Source organism: Mustela putorius, unplaced genomic scaffold (assembly GCF_011764305.1).
Source record: "Mustela putorius furo isolate JIRA1106 unplaced genomic scaffold, ASM1176430v1.1 tig00000592_pilon_pilon_pilon, whole genome shotgun sequence".
NCBI lineage: Eukaryota > Metazoa > Chordata > Mammalia > Carnivora > Mustelidae > Mustela > Mustela putorius.
In genome coordinates this window covers 6440974-6457755 of record NW_025421426.1, presented here as the reverse complement: position 1 = coordinate 6457755, position 16782 = coordinate 6440974, and the positions used below count along the sequence as shown (strand labels likewise).

Genomic DNA, 16782 nt, shown 5'->3' with positions numbered 1-16782 from the left:
GAAGGCAGAGGCTTTAACCCACTGAGCCACCCAGGCACCCCAGATCTTTGATTCTTTCCTTAGAGTCTGTTCCTGTCAGCCCTGTTCCTACACCTGTGGGTGTGAGTGTTATAAAAAGACTATTGGCGGATACTGCCAGGTTGCACAACAGAACAGCTGTGCCCATCATGTAGGAGCTGTGCCTATCATGTAGGGCATGTGGTCTAGGAGACCATCATGTGGGTCTCCTAGAGACCCACAAGGAGAGTGGCCTCTCAACGTACCTTTTTGCTTTTTCAGAAATCTGAGTGGATGACGACAACTTGCAATCACGCCCTCTATGCCATCTGTGACGTGTTCACCCAGTTTTATGAAGCTCTGAATGAAGTACTTCTTTCTGATGTGTTTGCACAGTTACAGTGGTGTGTGAAACAAGGTACTTGCTATGTCTCTGGCTGTCATTCTTCTTGCCTTAATTTTTAATGGGAGTTGAATTTTTTCAATATGTAAAAGCAAGAAGGTAATGCCCAAGGAATTACAGTATATAATTTAATTGGGGAAAATGTGTATTTTTACATAATTGGAGCATAAAAACAATCTCCCCAAGCCAGTTTTAGCACTTCTTAAAGATAGGTTGTAATTATTATTATATCTTAGAAAATGTGCCTTTATATATTATACTGTTTTTTTCTACTTTTGTCTACATTTGAAATTTTCTGTAATGCTTTTAAAATGTACAATGGGGGTCAGGTAGCAACAGCTTCATCAGTGGACATTTCCATTTGAGTACTTGCTGAAAGAGTGCATACTAGGAAAAATACCCACTAGCCCATCTGACCTGGATTCTATAGATAGTTTTGGCTTAGGACAAAGCTTCGGTGTGTTAAGTTTTTCCAAAATGTGACTCAGTTTTAAAATAAAGGATAAAACAGTTAATACCAGGGGCACCGGGGTGGCTCAGTGGGTTAAAGCCTCTGCCTTCGGGCTCCGGTCATGATCCCAAGGTCCTGGGATTGAGCCCCACATCGGGCTGTCTGCTCAGCAGGGAGCCTGCTTCCTCCTCTCTCTCTCTGCCTGACTCTCAGCCTACTTGTGATCTCTGTCTGTCAAATAAATAAATAAAATCTTTAAAAAAACAAAACAAAACAATACCAGTATGGCAGTGTTTGAGGGATGAAATTTAGAGAAATGCTGGTCTAATATTTCCATCTTTTACCATTCATCATACAAGAAATCAGTTAATTAAGACACAAACTGACCTTCTTCCATCCCCTAGCAATAAAGCTGTGATAAATCATTTTATCTCTTTAGAGCCTGCTTAAACAATAAAGGTTGTAATACCGTCGGGATCGTTGCTTCCTTAAATAAGACCCTGCAGAATCCCCCCCCCCGCCCTGCGTCATGTCATCTCCATGCCATGATAGGAAGCCTTGGTGCCCTGGTGGGAATGAAAACCGCAGTGGAAGTTTGGTGATGAATATCACTTTATTTTGCAGATAATGAGCAGTTGGCTCGGTCAGGTACCAATTGCTTAGAAAACTTAGTCATATCCAATGGGGAGAAATTCAGCCCGGACGTCTGGGATGAGACGTGCATCTGTATGCTGGATATCTTCAAAACCACCATCCCACACGTGTGAGTGCACATGTGCCTCTCGCTGTTGATTTCCATACGCGGCAGACATCTTAAGACTCCCAGGTTGCCTTTCACATGGATCATTTTCCTTCTTTTGCGTTCCCTTCAGCTTGCTGACCTGGAGACCTGCAGGAATGGAGGAAGATTCGTCAGAAAAACATTTGGTAGGATTCTTTGTTGTTGTTTTTTCTCTGATCTCCTGTTAGAGCATAAAATTAAGCAATCCAAAGAGTTTATGCTTTTCTGATGGGAAGTGAGTAAAAAAGATTATAAGATTTAAAAACTAGGGGCATGGGGTGCCTGGGTGGCTCAGTGGGTTAAAGCTTCTGCCTTCGGCTTAGGTCATGATCCCAGGGTCCTGGGATCGAGCCCCACATCAGGCTCTCTGCTCAGTGGGGAGCCTGCTTCCTCGTCTCTCTCTCTGCCTGTCTCTCCACCTACTTGTGATCTGTGTCTGTCAAATAAATAAAATCTTAAAAAAAAAAACAAAACTAGAGGCACCTGGCTGGCTCGATGGTGGAGCTTGCAGCTTTTAACCTCAGGGTCGTGAGTTTAAGCTCCATGTTGGGGGTAGAGATGACTTCAAAAACAAAAAAGGGCAAGCTTTAAATCTATATATGTTCGTTAGCATCTGTTTTAGAAAGTACAGAAATTAAGTCACCTCACCCAGTAAAAACCACACTTTACCTTTCTAGTTTTTTTTTGTGTAACGACACACATCTAACCCACACATTTTTGAAATTTGGGCATACTTGGCACATAATTTACCTAACAGCATGTGAGCATTTTTCCAGATTTTTTTTTTTTTTTAAGATTTATTTGACAGCGAGAGATCACAAATAGGCAGAGAGGCAGGCAGAGAGAGAGAGGGATGAGTAGGCTCCCCGCTGAGCAGAGAGCCCAATGCGGGGCTTGATTCCAGGATCCTGAGATCATGACTTGAGCTGAAGGCAGAGGCTTAACCCACTGAGCCACCCAGGCGCCCTTTCCATATTCTTAAATATTCTTTGAGAGCATATTTTTCAGTGACTGTACATTATTGTAATCTATTTAACAAATTCTCCCTTGTTGAACTCTCAGTCCTGGTGTTTTGCTGATAGAAGCAATGCCTTGATATAATTATCCTTATTTATTATCCTCTTAAATAAAGAATGCTTTCCCCCACACCTGTGAGATAGTGGTTCTTATTTTCTGTGTGAGGCCACATAGAGAAGTTCTGATTCAAGTCTCAGTTTTAAATACCTTGGTGTACAGGGGTTTTGTATTATTAACTTCTATTCCCAGATAACTAACTGTAAGGCCATCAGATTTTTTTTTTTTTTAAAGATTTATTTATTTATTTATTTATTTATTTGACAGAGAGATAGAGAGCACAAGTAGGCAGAGCAGCAGGCAGAGGGAGAAGGAGAAACAGGCTCTCCACTGAGTAGGAAGCCCGACACAGGGCTCGATCCCAGGACCCTGGAATCATGACCTGAGCCAAAGGCAGCCACTCAGCCAACTGAGCCACTTAGGTGCCCCTGGCCATCAGATTTTAAAAGACATTTGGGGGACACCTGCCTGACTCAGTCAGGGGAGCATGCAATTCTTAAGCTCAGGTTTGTGAGTTAGAGCCCCACGTTGGGTGTGAACCTACTTTAAAAAAAAAAAAAAAAGGCATCTGGGATATAGCAACTTAAAAAATGAAGCACCTTATTTAAACATCTTTTGTTAACTGTCATCTGTCAATGTTTTAAAAAGCTATTACTAGTTTGTTTTTGAGCTTGTCCTCATTAATTTGCCATACTCATTATTTTGTTTGTTTCTTAAGTAGGCTCCACACCAAGCATGAAGCCCAACTCAGGGTTTGAACTCACAACCCTGAGATCAAGAGCTGAGATCAAGAGTCTGATGCTTTGGGGGCATCTGAGTGGCTCAGTCAGTTAGGTGTCTGCCTTCAGCTCAGGTCATGATCCCAGGGTCCTGGGGTCGAGCCCTGCATCAGACTCCCTGCTCAGTGAAGAGTCTGCTTCTCCCTCTCCTGCTCCCCCTGCTTATACTCACTCCCTCTCTGTCAAATAAATAAATAAAATCTTAAAAAAAAAAAAAAAAGTTGGATGCTTAACTGACTGAGCCACCCAGGTGCCCCATGTCACACTCATTGTTAAATCACTGATACATAGAGGGGCGCCTGGGTGGCTCAGTGGGTTAAAGCCTCTGCCTTCGGCTCAGGTCATGATCCCAGGGTCCTGGGATGGAACCCCGCATCGTGCTCTCTGCTCAGCGGGGAGCCTGCTTCCTCCTCTCTCTCTGCCTGCCTCTCTGCCTACTTGTAATCTCTGCCTGTCAAATAAATAAATAAAATCTTTAAAAAAAAATCATTGATACATAGAGAAACACCTTCAAAGTAGGAATAAGAAAATGTGAAATTTTAATGGGAGGGAGAAAATACACTACATCCGTAATCTGTCCTATGCAGCCTAGTTAAGCAGGCAGTATAACTGTACTTCAAGCTAAGCCTGACACCTAAATTCAAGTTGGTCCAACAGTGTCAAAACAGGCACATCTCTACCCAGATACTGAATTGTGGATAAAGAAAGTGAACATTGTATTTCTCTTTGGGTTAACTTTCAGGATATGGATCTGGACCGCCAGTCTCTAAGCAGCATAGATAAAAATGCCTCTGAGAGAGGCCAGAGCCAACTCTCTAACCCGACCGATGACAGCTGGAAAGGTAGACCTTATGCAAGTAAGGCCACATTTTCTCGTTGTTTTCATCTATTTATTTTAAATAGATACCATGTTTACATAATTCAAATATTCAGAAAGTACAAAAGGGTGAACATGATAAGCCTTTCTTCCACCCCATGTCTTAGTCTGCCAGTCCCTGCCAGCCAGAGTTACCAGTTTATGCATTTCTAATTGTACCCATATGCAAGAAATAGCATAGCCATAAACACATGCATATGTACACACACACACACACACACACACACACACACACACACACGAAGCCTCCTGTCCTTTTTATACAAATTACAGAGTACTATGTGGTATTCTTTTTTCATTTAGTGTATTTTTGAGACCATTCAAAATCAGTACCTAAAAAACGTTCACATTCTTTTATGCTATTTATTGTATGTCATTCCAGGGTATAGATGTATTATGAGGTGCTTAATTGGGTTCCTACTAATGGACGTTTATATTCCCATCTTTTTCTGTTACAAACAGTACTACCCTGAATCACCTAATATGTGTGTCTATATAATGAATTCCTAGCTGTAGGACTGCTGGGTGAGGTGCACTTGTCATTTTGACACATAATTACAGATTCCTGCCCATTAAGGTTGTACCTGTTTACATGACCCTCAGGAACACGTAGGTGATGTTTCCTATCTTTGGAGTAATTTTTATTTGCGGTTTTCTAATTTTAAGGGAAACTGAGCAGTTTTTCATGTGTTTAAGAACCTTTGTTTTTGCATCATCTGTTCAAATTGGTCCTCATTTTGTATTGGCTTTTCATCTTTTTATTGGTTTGGGGGAGCTTTTTATGTGTTAGAGATCCCTTTTCTGGACATGAGTTTCAGATTACTTCTATCACTTTGCCTCTTGTGGCAAAGAGGTTATGTTTTACTGTGGTTATATTTTACTGTTTACTATGTTTACTGTTGTTTTAAAAAAAAATGCATTTAACAGTTGCTGTGAGGCAGGCACTGCACTGGGTTTCATGTGTGTGACCTCGTGTAATCGTCCCTCGAGCCCTTTGAGGAGGTGCTGTTGTTTACGATTGTGTGATCTGGGACCGAGATAGACAACACGACTTGCCCCTATGAGTAGGGCTGGGACTCAGACACACTTCTAGCGGACTGAGAAACTGGAACACTCCTGGTTTCGGGGTCTGCTCTTTTTCTAGCTGTGGCCCTGGTGCTTTTCTTCAGAGCAGTCCTACGCTCTTCTCCTCGCGCCGGCCGTCGGCGTTGACGCCGCCGTTAACTTCCGCAGCAGTCTATTAGACGCAGCCATGCGTGGTCCCCAACCAGCATAACCACCCGCAAATCCATTAAAAAGACGGCACGTCAGACACTCGCACGCTGTTCCTCAGTATCTGCCGCGGGGGCCGGGGAGCAAGTCTCCTGCCTCAGCAGCTCCAGAGAAAAGCTTGGCTTGTGGGGGGAGGGAGGGCGGTGCACGCATACAGGTCTTGAAATAGAGCCACTCTTGGTGCAGTGAGAGGTCTGTACTCTGAGAGGGACCTGGCACTTGAGAGCCCTGCCCTTCCTCCTGGGAACATGCTTACTTTGTCCCAACCGAGCCCACCCTGTGGGTGTCAGTACAGTGAGCGGGGCGGCGGGCACAGTCTCACACCACTTGGACTGTTTCCTCCCTTTTCATTTTTGGTCCAAAGTGACGTCACTGAATTGGCATAAGTTAAATGCACATGTGCTGCAACTCCACCATATTCTTCTTTAATTAAAACTGATTCTGCTGGAGAATTAGTGTAAATACACACACACAGTTTAACAGATGAGATGACCCATCCTCATTTGCCATCACTGAACGCTTTAATATTTTCAACATTCTGATTCTATAAGAATATCCAATCAACACCAGTGAAGTGCCCGACATGGGCCGCCCCTGAGCCCAGGGAGTGGGAAGACAAAGATGGAGGAAATATTAACCAGTGTAGACAGAAACCACACCAATAATTTGAACAGAGAAGACGCTACGTAAAGAATTATTAGCTAGTCAAAGATGGCTCACCACTGGAAGAGGAAAGGGGGACTCTTGAGGGAACCCGAAGCAGATACAGAAAGAGGATACCACCTCCACAGCAGACAGACAGCCGTAGGGAACTAAGAGCAGAAAAGAGCCCCGCCCCTGCCCCTCAGTCTGACTGGCAGCCACTTTGGAGAGTCCGGCTGCTGCAGGAACCTGGGGCCTGGGGTGCTTAGGCCACCATCCGGAGCTGTCTGTAGGAGTCTGGCAGCTAGTTGGAAGATGGGGTCCCTGCGTAGCTGACCCCTCCCCTCAGGTCTTTGCTCAGGCATCCCATTGGCAGGGAGCCCTTTCCTGACCAGCTCGTCTAAACTCGCAACCCCACCCCGACACCACTTCTCCCTCCTCCCCATTCTTACCTTTGTCGTCGTCATCTGACATACTGTACCTTAGACTTAGAGATCCTGTTTATTGTCTCTCTGCGCTGGGGTTTTGTCCGGCTTCTCCACTGTTCCGCCACAGCCTCAAGAGCCATGCCTGCCTGACACATAGTAGGAGCTCGGGGAGTACTTATCCAACACTGGCTGAATCATTATTAGGGTTAATCTTTATCATCTAATATAGATCAGAAACTGTTTGCCAGCCTCCTCATCAAGTGTGTGGTCCAGCTGGAACTGATACAGACCATCGACAACATTGTGTTCTACCCCGCCACGAGCAAGAAGGAGGATGCAGAGCACATGGTTGCTGCCCAGGTAAGACGACCAGCTTTGAGGGGTGTCCTCATGTGGGGGGAGGTTGCTCGGTGCGGTGGTACACTGGGGCCAGCTCGTTGTGGCTCACAGGAGCCCGTCGTGCTCGCCTCTCCCCAGCCCTGCCTTCAGTCATGCCCTATTGGTGGCTTGAGAAATTGGTTGCAGTGGGAATATTTATACCACGGCAGTCAGCAAACACTAAAAATCAGGGCTTTTTTTCTTTAAATTTCCCAGAAAGTCAGTTTACTAGCATCCCCTAGTCACATGCCATCCTCCCCACCTTGGTGCTTTGAAAAAAGAGTGTTATTAATCAGGGGGACTCTTCCTCATAACTGGCATACAGTTTAACCATAAATGAGAGAGAAAAATGTATGAATAAAGATACCAGTTTTTATTTAAAGTTTACTTTTTTGTTTTGTATGCACAGCTTTTTATCTAATATATTATCCTTGGAGACAGAGGATTAGGTATCCAAAGTTGGACAGTAACATTACACCGTAGCTTGTAAATGTCAGTGCTCCAGGGGCTAGCAGATCTGTGAATGAATGTTCAGAGTTTTGGTATATTCACAGAGTTGTGCAAACATCACCCCTGTTTAATTCCAGAATATTTTTATCACTGCTGAAAGGAATGCCCTAACCATTAGCAGTCGCTGTCCCTTCCCTCCTCAGCCCAGTCCTTGAGAACCACTAATTTCCTTTCTGTCTCTGTGGATTTGCCTAATCTGGATATATTTTCTATTACTGGAATCATGTCAAATGCGAGCTTTTGTGTCTGGCTTCTTTCACTGAGCGTAATGTTTTCCAAGTTCATCCCTGTTGCAGTCTGTACCTATAGCATGTTAACATCCATGTTACTCCGTAAGTGTGTATGTGTGTTCATATATAAAATAATATTCCATTGTATGGTACCACATTTTGTTCATTCAGTCATCGTTGACAGACGGATGTTCCTTTGTCCAGCTATGATGAATAACACTGCTGTGAACGTTTGTATATAAGTTTTTATGTGGACATATTTTTAATTCTCTTGAGCATGGGGGCACCTGGGTGGCTCAGTGGTTAAGCCTCTGCCTTCGGCTCGGGTCATGATCCTGGGGTCCTGGGATCGAGCCCCACATTGGGCTCTCTGCTCAGCTGGGAGCCTGCTCCCTCCCTCCCCGCCTGCCTCTCTGCCTTCTTGTGATCTCTCTCTCTGTCAAATAAATAAATAAAATCTTTTAAAAAAAAAAAAATTCTCTTGAGCACATACCTAAGAGTAGAATTGCTAGGTCATACATTAACTCTGTGCCTGTCTTTTTGAGGAACTGCCAGACTCTTCTAGAACAGCTATCCTGTTTTACCTTCCCAGCCACAATGGATAAAGGCTCTAGGTTCTCCCCATCCTTATCAATGGTTGTTTGGTTGGTTTTTTTGGTTGTTGTTTTTTTTTTAATTATCACAGTCATCTCTGTGGGTGGGAAGTGGTATCTCACTGTGGTGTCGGTTTCCATTTCCCTAGTGACTAGTAACACTGAGTATCTTCTGTGTTTACTGGCCATTTGTGTATCTTTGGAGAGATGGCAGTTCAAATCTTTTGCTCATTTCTAAATATTTTAACTTTCCAACATTGAATCATAAGTTTTTATATATTCTGGATACTAGTCCCTTATCAGATACATGATTTACAACTATTTTCTTCCATTCTGTCATTGTCTTTCCAGTCACTTGATGGTGGCCTGTGAAGCACAAAAATTTTTAATTTAATGAAGTCTGGGTTTCCATTTTTTCTTGAGTCCTTGTAATCTTAGTGTCTGTCTAAGCAAGCATGGCCTAATTCAGGGTAACAAGGATTAGTCCTGTTTTCCTTGAAGAGTTTTATAATTGTAGCTTTTACATGTTGGTCTATGATCCATTTTTTAGTTTGCTTTATGTTTGTTTCGCTCAGTTCATTGACCTTTATTCTTTTGCCTATGGCTATCAAGTTGTCCCAACACCGTTTATCGTAGAGACTGTTTTTCCCCCAGTGAATTGTTCTGGTACCCATGTGAGAAATCACTTGACCCTAAATATAAGGATTTATCTCTGGGCTTTCAGTTCTGTTCCACTGACCTATATGGCCATCTTTATGCCAGTACCACAGTGTCTTGAATTGGAAGTATGAGTCTTTTAACTTTGTGCTGCTTTTATCAACATCATTTGGCTATTCTGTGTCACGTGTGTTTCCATATGAATTTTAGGACCCAGCTTGTCAATTTCTGCAAAGTAGTAATCTGGGATTTCAATAAGGATTGCACTGAATTTATATATCAATTTGGGGAATACTACAGACTACTATTTTTTTAATCTCTGGCTTATTACGAAGGATAGATCCATTCCTAGAAGGCTCAACAAATATAAAATCCCTAAGTATGTCTCCCATTTTGGGCAACATATTCAATAAAAATTTCTAGCATTTTATACCTATTTTTATATTTTTCCCCCTTCACTTTTGAAAAACACAGTTTTCGAGCTTGCTACATTCATTAATCATCTGGTGAAGCTGAAGATCCCACTCAGGCTTTGCTTAGCCATTTCCGTCTTTCATATTGTGTTGTGAGACTCACACCTTCTAGCATATACAATACAGTTTGACTTTCTCGTTTTCTGATTTTGTTCTAAAATATAAAGAGAGGACAGTGCAGTCCTGTGGTGAAGTAACTGGAGAAGCACATACTCAGGTTCACACAGCAAAGGCAATACTGACAGAACAGAAACTTGGGCCTGCAAAGCCTGACGTCAGGCAGGAGCTGGGCGTAATTCTTCCCCCGGCCAGTGAGCAGAACCTAACAGAGAAATGTTCAGGGTGGTGAGGAATGAGGTGTGTGATTCTTAGAGAACAACTTCCGGCGAGTGAGGGCTGCCTCCCTGTCCAGAGCCAGCCCGTCCTCACTTAGCTCTCCCGCCCTCCCCTTCTAGCAAGACACACTGGATGCAGAGATCCACATAGAAACAGAGGATCAGGGCATGTACAAGTGCATGTCTTCCCAGCACCTCTTCAAGCTGCTGGACTGCCTGCAGGAGTCCCACTCATTCTCAAAGGCCTTCAACTCCAATTACGAGCAACGCACTGTCCTGTGGAGAGCAGGTAAGGCCACACAGCAGCTAGGACAGGTGGCCGCACTGGTCACCATCCTGAAATGTTAAAGCCTTTGGGAAACTCCTGATACTGTACACTTCGCTGGAATAACTTGCCAGATATTTCATGCTTGAGGGGAAAAGGAGGACATGCTGGATACGTTCCATCCCAGGACCAGGAGTACTACCGCCTGGCACGTGGGAGACTTTCAGGAAGTATTTGCTGCAAAAATGAATTGATAGATAGAGACTGAATGGATCTAGCAAACCAAGACTTTTTACATTAGGTTGAAATTATGTATTTGGGATGCCTGGGTGGCTAAGTTGGTTGGCATCTGCCTTCGGCTCAGGTCATGATCCCGGGGTCCTGGGATTGAGCCCCACGTCAGGCTCCTGCTTGGCGGGGAGCCTGCTCCTCCTCCGTGACTGTGTTCTCTCTCTCTTGCTCTCTAAATAAATAAATAAATAAATAAAATCCTTTAAAAATAATAAAATTCTGTAGTTAAATATGATATAAAAACTCTGGTGGTCTTGGAGAAACGGACTGCAGTCCTGCATTAGCTGAGGCTTTTAGAGGTTCTCTCTCTTGGCCGCCTCCAAAAAAACATACATAAACCCTGGAGGTAAGTGATACATGTAAGGTGACAGTGGGAGTCTCATGTCCTGAACTTTACACAAAAGTGATACTTTATATAACTTTTGTTACCATTACTGGATAACCATTCCTTTTCTTCCCAAATGCCTATTTTAATCCACAATTTTATAATGTCATTTTTCTTTATGGCTTTAACATGTCTAGATGATTTATGCCTTTGCCTGCGATAAGGCTTTTCTTGTGAGAGTGGTTCACACATCTCTGAGGCTGATTCGTATTGCTTTGTTTAAGGCGATGTGATTAAGAGTAACAGGTCACTTACACTTCAGTTGAAAAAGAATGTGGAATATTTCTTTCGGTGTTCCCTAAAGTAACTAGGTAATGCGTGATTTCTGAGCATTATTCCAGAAGTGTGCACTGTTTATATGACTGTCTAATCTCTAGGTTTTAAGGGCAAATCTAAACCTAATCTTCTGAAGCAAGAAACCAGCAGCCTGGCCTGTTGTCTGAGGATCCTGTTTCGGATGTATGTTGACGAGAACCGCAGGGATTCCTGGGAGGAAATACAGCAGCGACTTTTAACGTAAGAAGACTGGTTTCTGATTAAATGTCTTATCCATAAGACACAAAATGCATCACAAGGATTCTCTGAATTGAAAAGAATAAGAGAAAAATACCTATGTGGTAGCCCCCTCATAATCTACTTTCGTTTTTGCTGCTTCCTTCGATTTGCTGGCACTTGTGTTTCACTTTTCTTAATGCCCTGAATAGGGCGGGACCTCATTTCTTTCGTAAGTTTCTTAAGGCTCAGAAACACAGACAGTAAGAAATGCTTAGAGCTCAGAATCAGCAGGCACCTGGGTGGCTCATTTGATTAAGCGTCAGCCTTCGGCTCAGATCGTGATCTCAGGGTCTTGGGATCAAGGCCCGCATCCGGATCCCCACTCAGCAGAGAGTCTGCTTCCCCCTCTCCCTCTGCGCAGCCCAGCTTTTCTGCTCCCCCACTGCCCCACTCATGGTCACTCTCTCACTCTCAAATAAATAAATAAAATCTTAAAAAAAAAAAATCGGCAGGCCTGGAATGAAGTCCCTTTAGGGCGATGTCGGCTCTAACCTCCCACCCTCCCTTCTTCCCAAGAGAAATGTATTGGAATCCTGTGGATTATCAGGCTGTCCTGACTTGGATTACACAGAAATGCAGCAATGGGGAAACAGTGGGATGGCGTGGAGATAGCCCCCGACAGAATAGATCTTCGCCACCCAGCTTCCTATGAGCCAGATGCTATGTTTAAGCCCTTTACACTCTTGTAAGATTTAAAACCATTAACATGCGATGCTGACAGCCATGTAATAAGACATACACTCTCCTGGATCCTAATGCTAGTGGGAATGTACAGGGAGGGGATTTTTCCAGAAAGCAGGTGGCATTAAAATCAGGAGCCTTAAAATGTTCAGTTTCTCTCTTTGACGCAGTAACCCCACTGTTATGGAATCTACTTAAAATGTCTTAGAGGGCACCTGGGTGGCTCAGTCAGTTAAGCATCTGCCTTTGGCTTGGGTTGTGATCCCAGGGTCCTGGGATCAATCCCTGCATCAGGCTCACTGCTCAAGTGAGGAGTCTGCTTCTCCCTCTCCCACTCCCCCGGCTTGTGTTCCCTCTCTTACTATGTCTCTGTCAAGTAAATAAATAAAATCTTTTAAAAAAGAAAGAAAGAAAAGAAAATGTCTTAGAGGGACACCTGTGTGGCTCCGTTGGAGGAGGCTGCAACTTTCGATCTTGGGGTGGTGAGTTTCAGCCCCACATTGGTGGTGGTGATTACTTTAAAAGAAAAAGTAGCAGCAACTGTATGGGACAGGAGGAGAGAGAGAAAGGCAGTGTGTGGTCAGCTGTGGATGACTGGCTCTGTATTCATTGTGTGCAAACGCTGATTGGGCCCTAAGCTGTGAGCAGGCCCTGGGCCAAGCCGACATCAACAGGCAGGCTTCATTTCAACTACACAGCAACCCCTGAGTTTGGTACAGTCATCTCTCCCTGTTTTACAGCTGAGGAAACTGAGGCTTAGTGATTTGCTCCAGGTGGCAGGGCCAGAGAAGCAACTCACTTGTTGCAAGAACAGAGTTCTCCCCTCCAGGGGCGCCTGGGTGTCTCAGAGGGTTAAAGCCTCTGCCTTTGGCTTGGGTCATGATCCCAGGGTCCTGGGATCGAGCCCTGAGTTGGGCTCTCTGCTCGGCGGGGAGCCTGCTTCCCTCTCTCTGCCCACCTCTCTGCCTACTTGTGATCTCTGTCAAATAAATAAATAAATAATATTTAAAAAAAAAAAAAAGGTTCTCCCCTCCAGTAGAATGTGAGTGGTCAGTGTGGTTGATGTGTCTCCCCCTCTCCTGTTCTCCAGCGTGTGCAGTGAGGCCCTTGCCTACTTCATCACCGTGAATTCTGAGAGCCATCGGGAGGCCTGGACAAGTCTTCTGTTGTTACTTCTAACAAAAACCCTCAAAATAAACGATGAAAAGGTAAACACCAGGAAACTCTAATGTCCCCACTAGGTCCTAGGTTTGGGTGCCTTTTTACTCAGTATTTAAAGTAATGATTTCCTTACTTCTTCCATAACTAGCAGCATTCTAGATTCGTCAGAGGAAAGTTCATTCATTACAAAGCATGCTGTATCATCCTGGGGCTCTCTCTCTCAAAGATCCCCAGTGGAGAAAGGCTGATGTTGAAACCATGCACACAGCAGTTGAACTGCAGGGATTTTGAGTGTGGCTGTGTTGGAAGAGAGGGTCCAGATAGCAAAGCCGTGGTTCAGAAGAGGGAATCTGCTTTGCTGAACCGAACGTTGACTTTGGTAGCAAAGCTGTCCCCAAAGAATTTGTGTTTGGAGTAGACATAACTAAAAGACATTCTAATTTGCAAATTTTTCCCACCAACTTTTTAAATAGCAAGAAAAAACACCAATATTGCAGGAGATTCCAGGGCGAGATGAATACTTTTGAGAAACTAGTGCCCAAAAAAGGAGCTCCTTGTCTAATTTGATCTTTCTCCTTCTCTCCCACCTCAAGTTTAAAGCACACGCTTCTATGTACTACCCCTACTTGTGTGAAATTATGCAGTTTGACCTGATTCCTGAGCTCCGAGCAGTTCTGCGCAAGTTCTTCCTGCGGATAGGTGTTGTCTATAAGATATGGATTCCAGAAGAGCCATCCCAGGTACCAGGGACACTGTCCCCAGTGTGGTAGCCCTGGTCCCTGCAGGCCACTGCTGCAGCTCTGCGGATCGTTCACGCCACCTCTGCCTGGCACAGCTCATGGAGGGTCAGATCATAGAAATGGAGTCGGCATCTGGGAGCTCAGAATGGCCTGGAGGAGGCTGACCTCGACGCGGGTCCCATCAGTCCCTGGCTGAGACGTGCTGTTCCATTAAAGCGTTGCATACCCAGTTAACACAGTAGGTGGGGAATCTGTTTCATCTCCGTCATTCCCATCTTCCTGGCTAGACTGTTAGCCTGTCGCCGCACATGCACCATTTCCTAGCAGAGTCCCGTGATCGGCTGTACGTGTTCTGTCGGAGGAGGTTGCTCTCCTTGAAAATACTGAACATAGCTGTAGAGGTTCGTGATTATTAGAGAGTATGTTAATAAAATTTCTTGTAACGGCTAAACGCCACCTAAAATATGCTGGATTTTTTGTCGTCGTTTGAGTGTGTTGGAGAATTTTGAATGTTTTTGTCAGTTGTGAGTCAGCTGTAGTTAGATTAGTTTGGAGAAAGTCGGGGAGAAGGGTTGTTTTTGTTTTGTTAACGTCTGAGTGATTTTTAAAGTACTTTATGAAAAGCTATTATTGAAGATTTCACTGAAAGCAGAGTTTAGTAATTAAGTTAGAATTAAGAGCTTGCAAGGTTAAAAAATTTAAAAAGATAGTGCCTCCTGGCCCTCCATGTTTTAGTAACCTGGGGAGAAAAAGTCTGTAGGAAAAAGTAAAAAATGTAATGAAGACAAGTAGCCTTCCTTGGAAGTAAGTATTTATGGATGGGTATGAAAATATCCGAAATAGATTGTCCATCTCACACCCTCTGATCTAATATATGAAGTGGTAACAAAAATGAAGTAATTTAACAGAGTTAATTTATATTTGAGTAAACCTTTTATTTTTACCTCAGAATAGTGAGTTTAGCGTCCCTGCTTTTGCACAGTCCCCATTCAGGGGCCTCCAGAGAGGGATGGCGGCTGTGTGGGAGAAGGGCCACCTGCGAAACTCCCCAGCCACATGGCATGAGTCCTTGACCCAGAGTCAGCCTGTGCTGTGGTGGGGCCACCTCGGCTGAACCGTGACCGTGGCGGGAGATGGCCTGCGCCCAGGTGCCAGAACTCGAGCCTCTGAACTGCATTCTTTGAAAGGGTTGGCTTCTGGGGGCCCTTATTGTGTTAACAAAGGTGCAGTAGTCTTAATTGGAGTTAGGACGGAATCCTGATGCAGCAGCTTCTGTAAAAGATTCCATGAGTGGGGCCTGACGCCTGCAGGCAGTCTGGTCAGAAGCTGGATTTATTTACTCTGGGTGGTTGAGGAAGAGCACATGAACTTGACCCTGCCCCCTCACCCAGGGCTCCCGAGAGCCGCGCTCCCGCTCCCCGTGGAAGCAGTGTTACACGGAGTCATAACACACCCAGACTCCGCCTGTGCCCTTCAGTCCTGGAAACTAGGTTGTATTGATGTCAATTCTGGTGCCTTCGAAGTTAGCAAGTTGGGAACCTATCTAAAATCAGATATTTATTTTCTTCATAGAGAAGGATTTCTGGTGCTTTTGTTTCCTAAGAAACTGAGTTCTTAAATTTGTTTGTGTTTTACAGCCTTGAGGAATGTTTGGTTTGGGCTGGCAGTACTCTTTTTTTTTTCTTTCCCCCAAAGTATTTTAATTTCTCTACCAAAGAAAAAAAAAGAGCAGGTTTAGGTTTTTATGTTACTTACATACATTGGAGAAGAGGAGCTATATAATTTGGGAGGAAAGGACTGTGGGAGAATTTTACTGTGAATGGAAAACGTCAGCACCTTTGACTTACCTTGTCCTGGAATGCGTTACGTCCTTATGCTGCAGCCGAGACTCCCTCCCTGGTACTGTGGTCGGTCACAGCCTCTATACGTCCGTGCTCTCCATCCACATCTGTCCTGATGGCATGCACAGGAACGTGCCACTGTGTCCCCACCTGGAGACTTTTGCTTTCCTTCTGAGGTTCTCACGCACCGTTGTCTTCAGCGGTGACCCCGCCGCCGGGTCTTCCTGCCTTCTCTTCATTCTTGCCGCCTCTTGCAGAGCGGGAAGTGTGGGAGCTCATTTTGTTCCATGCCCAAACATTCAGCTTTGAATTTTTTTTTTTAACTCTGTCTTTTAAAACATTGGATTTTCTGAATGAGGCATTTGAATCATACCAGCATGGAGCCTTTTAAAAACCGGGATGTCAAACCATTTGGGGTAATTTTTCTTGCCAGTGGCCCGTGAAGTACAGAGGAATTCCTTATCTCTACTAATAAGCCATTCAGCCTAAATTCTACTTTGTGAATAAATCTGTTCTATCTCCTGGTACATGTGGCTTGTGCCACTGAAACACTAGTGAGGAGAGTGTGTGTGACGGCAGCCCGGGGCCAGGACACCATTCACTAGCAAAGTTAGAGAAGATGAAGCATTTCCAAGGCCTTATTTCTTTGTCAGGATGCTTTAAGTGTTGATTATATGTGCTGGGTCTCTAGAGAAGTTTTTGTTACAACACTGCTACTTTGAGCAATTTTGTTTTTCTGCGCTGTCTTTTAGGGAAATCACCAGCTCTGGCATCTTAACAACAAACGTGGATGGGAAATGTGATTGCTAATATGCATCTTTAGAGTCAAATACACCTTTTTCCTGTTACTCCTCACGTACAACCAAAGAACTACATTATGGAAATTGTATCATAATATCTGGAAACAAACCATTTTCCTCTGACAGGTGACTTTTGTACAAAATGCCAAAAAAAAAAAAAAAACCCACAAAAAAACCCTAGAC

The 16782-nt window shown here is 44.1% G+C and overlaps 1 protein-coding gene across 1 annotated transcript in view; it reads left to right on the top strand.

Moving 5' to 3' along the window:
- ARFGEF2 (ADP ribosylation factor guanine nucleotide exchange factor 2) overlaps positions 1–14421 on the top strand; it is a 97036-nt gene extending 82615 nt beyond the window's left edge. Inside the window, exons 31-39 of the mRNA XM_004746243.2 lie at positions 280–415; positions 1476–1614; positions 1724–1778; positions 4228–4342; positions 6934–7064; positions 10001–10169; positions 11199–11337; positions 13148–13265; positions 13812–14421. Coding sequence (XP_004746300.1) covers positions 280–415; positions 1476–1614; positions 1724–1778; positions 4228–4342; positions 6934–7064; positions 10001–10169; positions 11199–11337; positions 13148–13265; positions 13812–13988 — 1179 coding nt within the window. The 3' untranslated portion in view covers positions 13989–14421. The remainder of the gene's footprint in view (positions 1–279; positions 416–1475; positions 1615–1723; positions 1779–4227; positions 4343–6933; positions 7065–10000; positions 10170–11198; positions 11338–13147; positions 13266–13811) is intronic.
- Positions 14422–16782: the final 2361 nt, after the last annotated feature.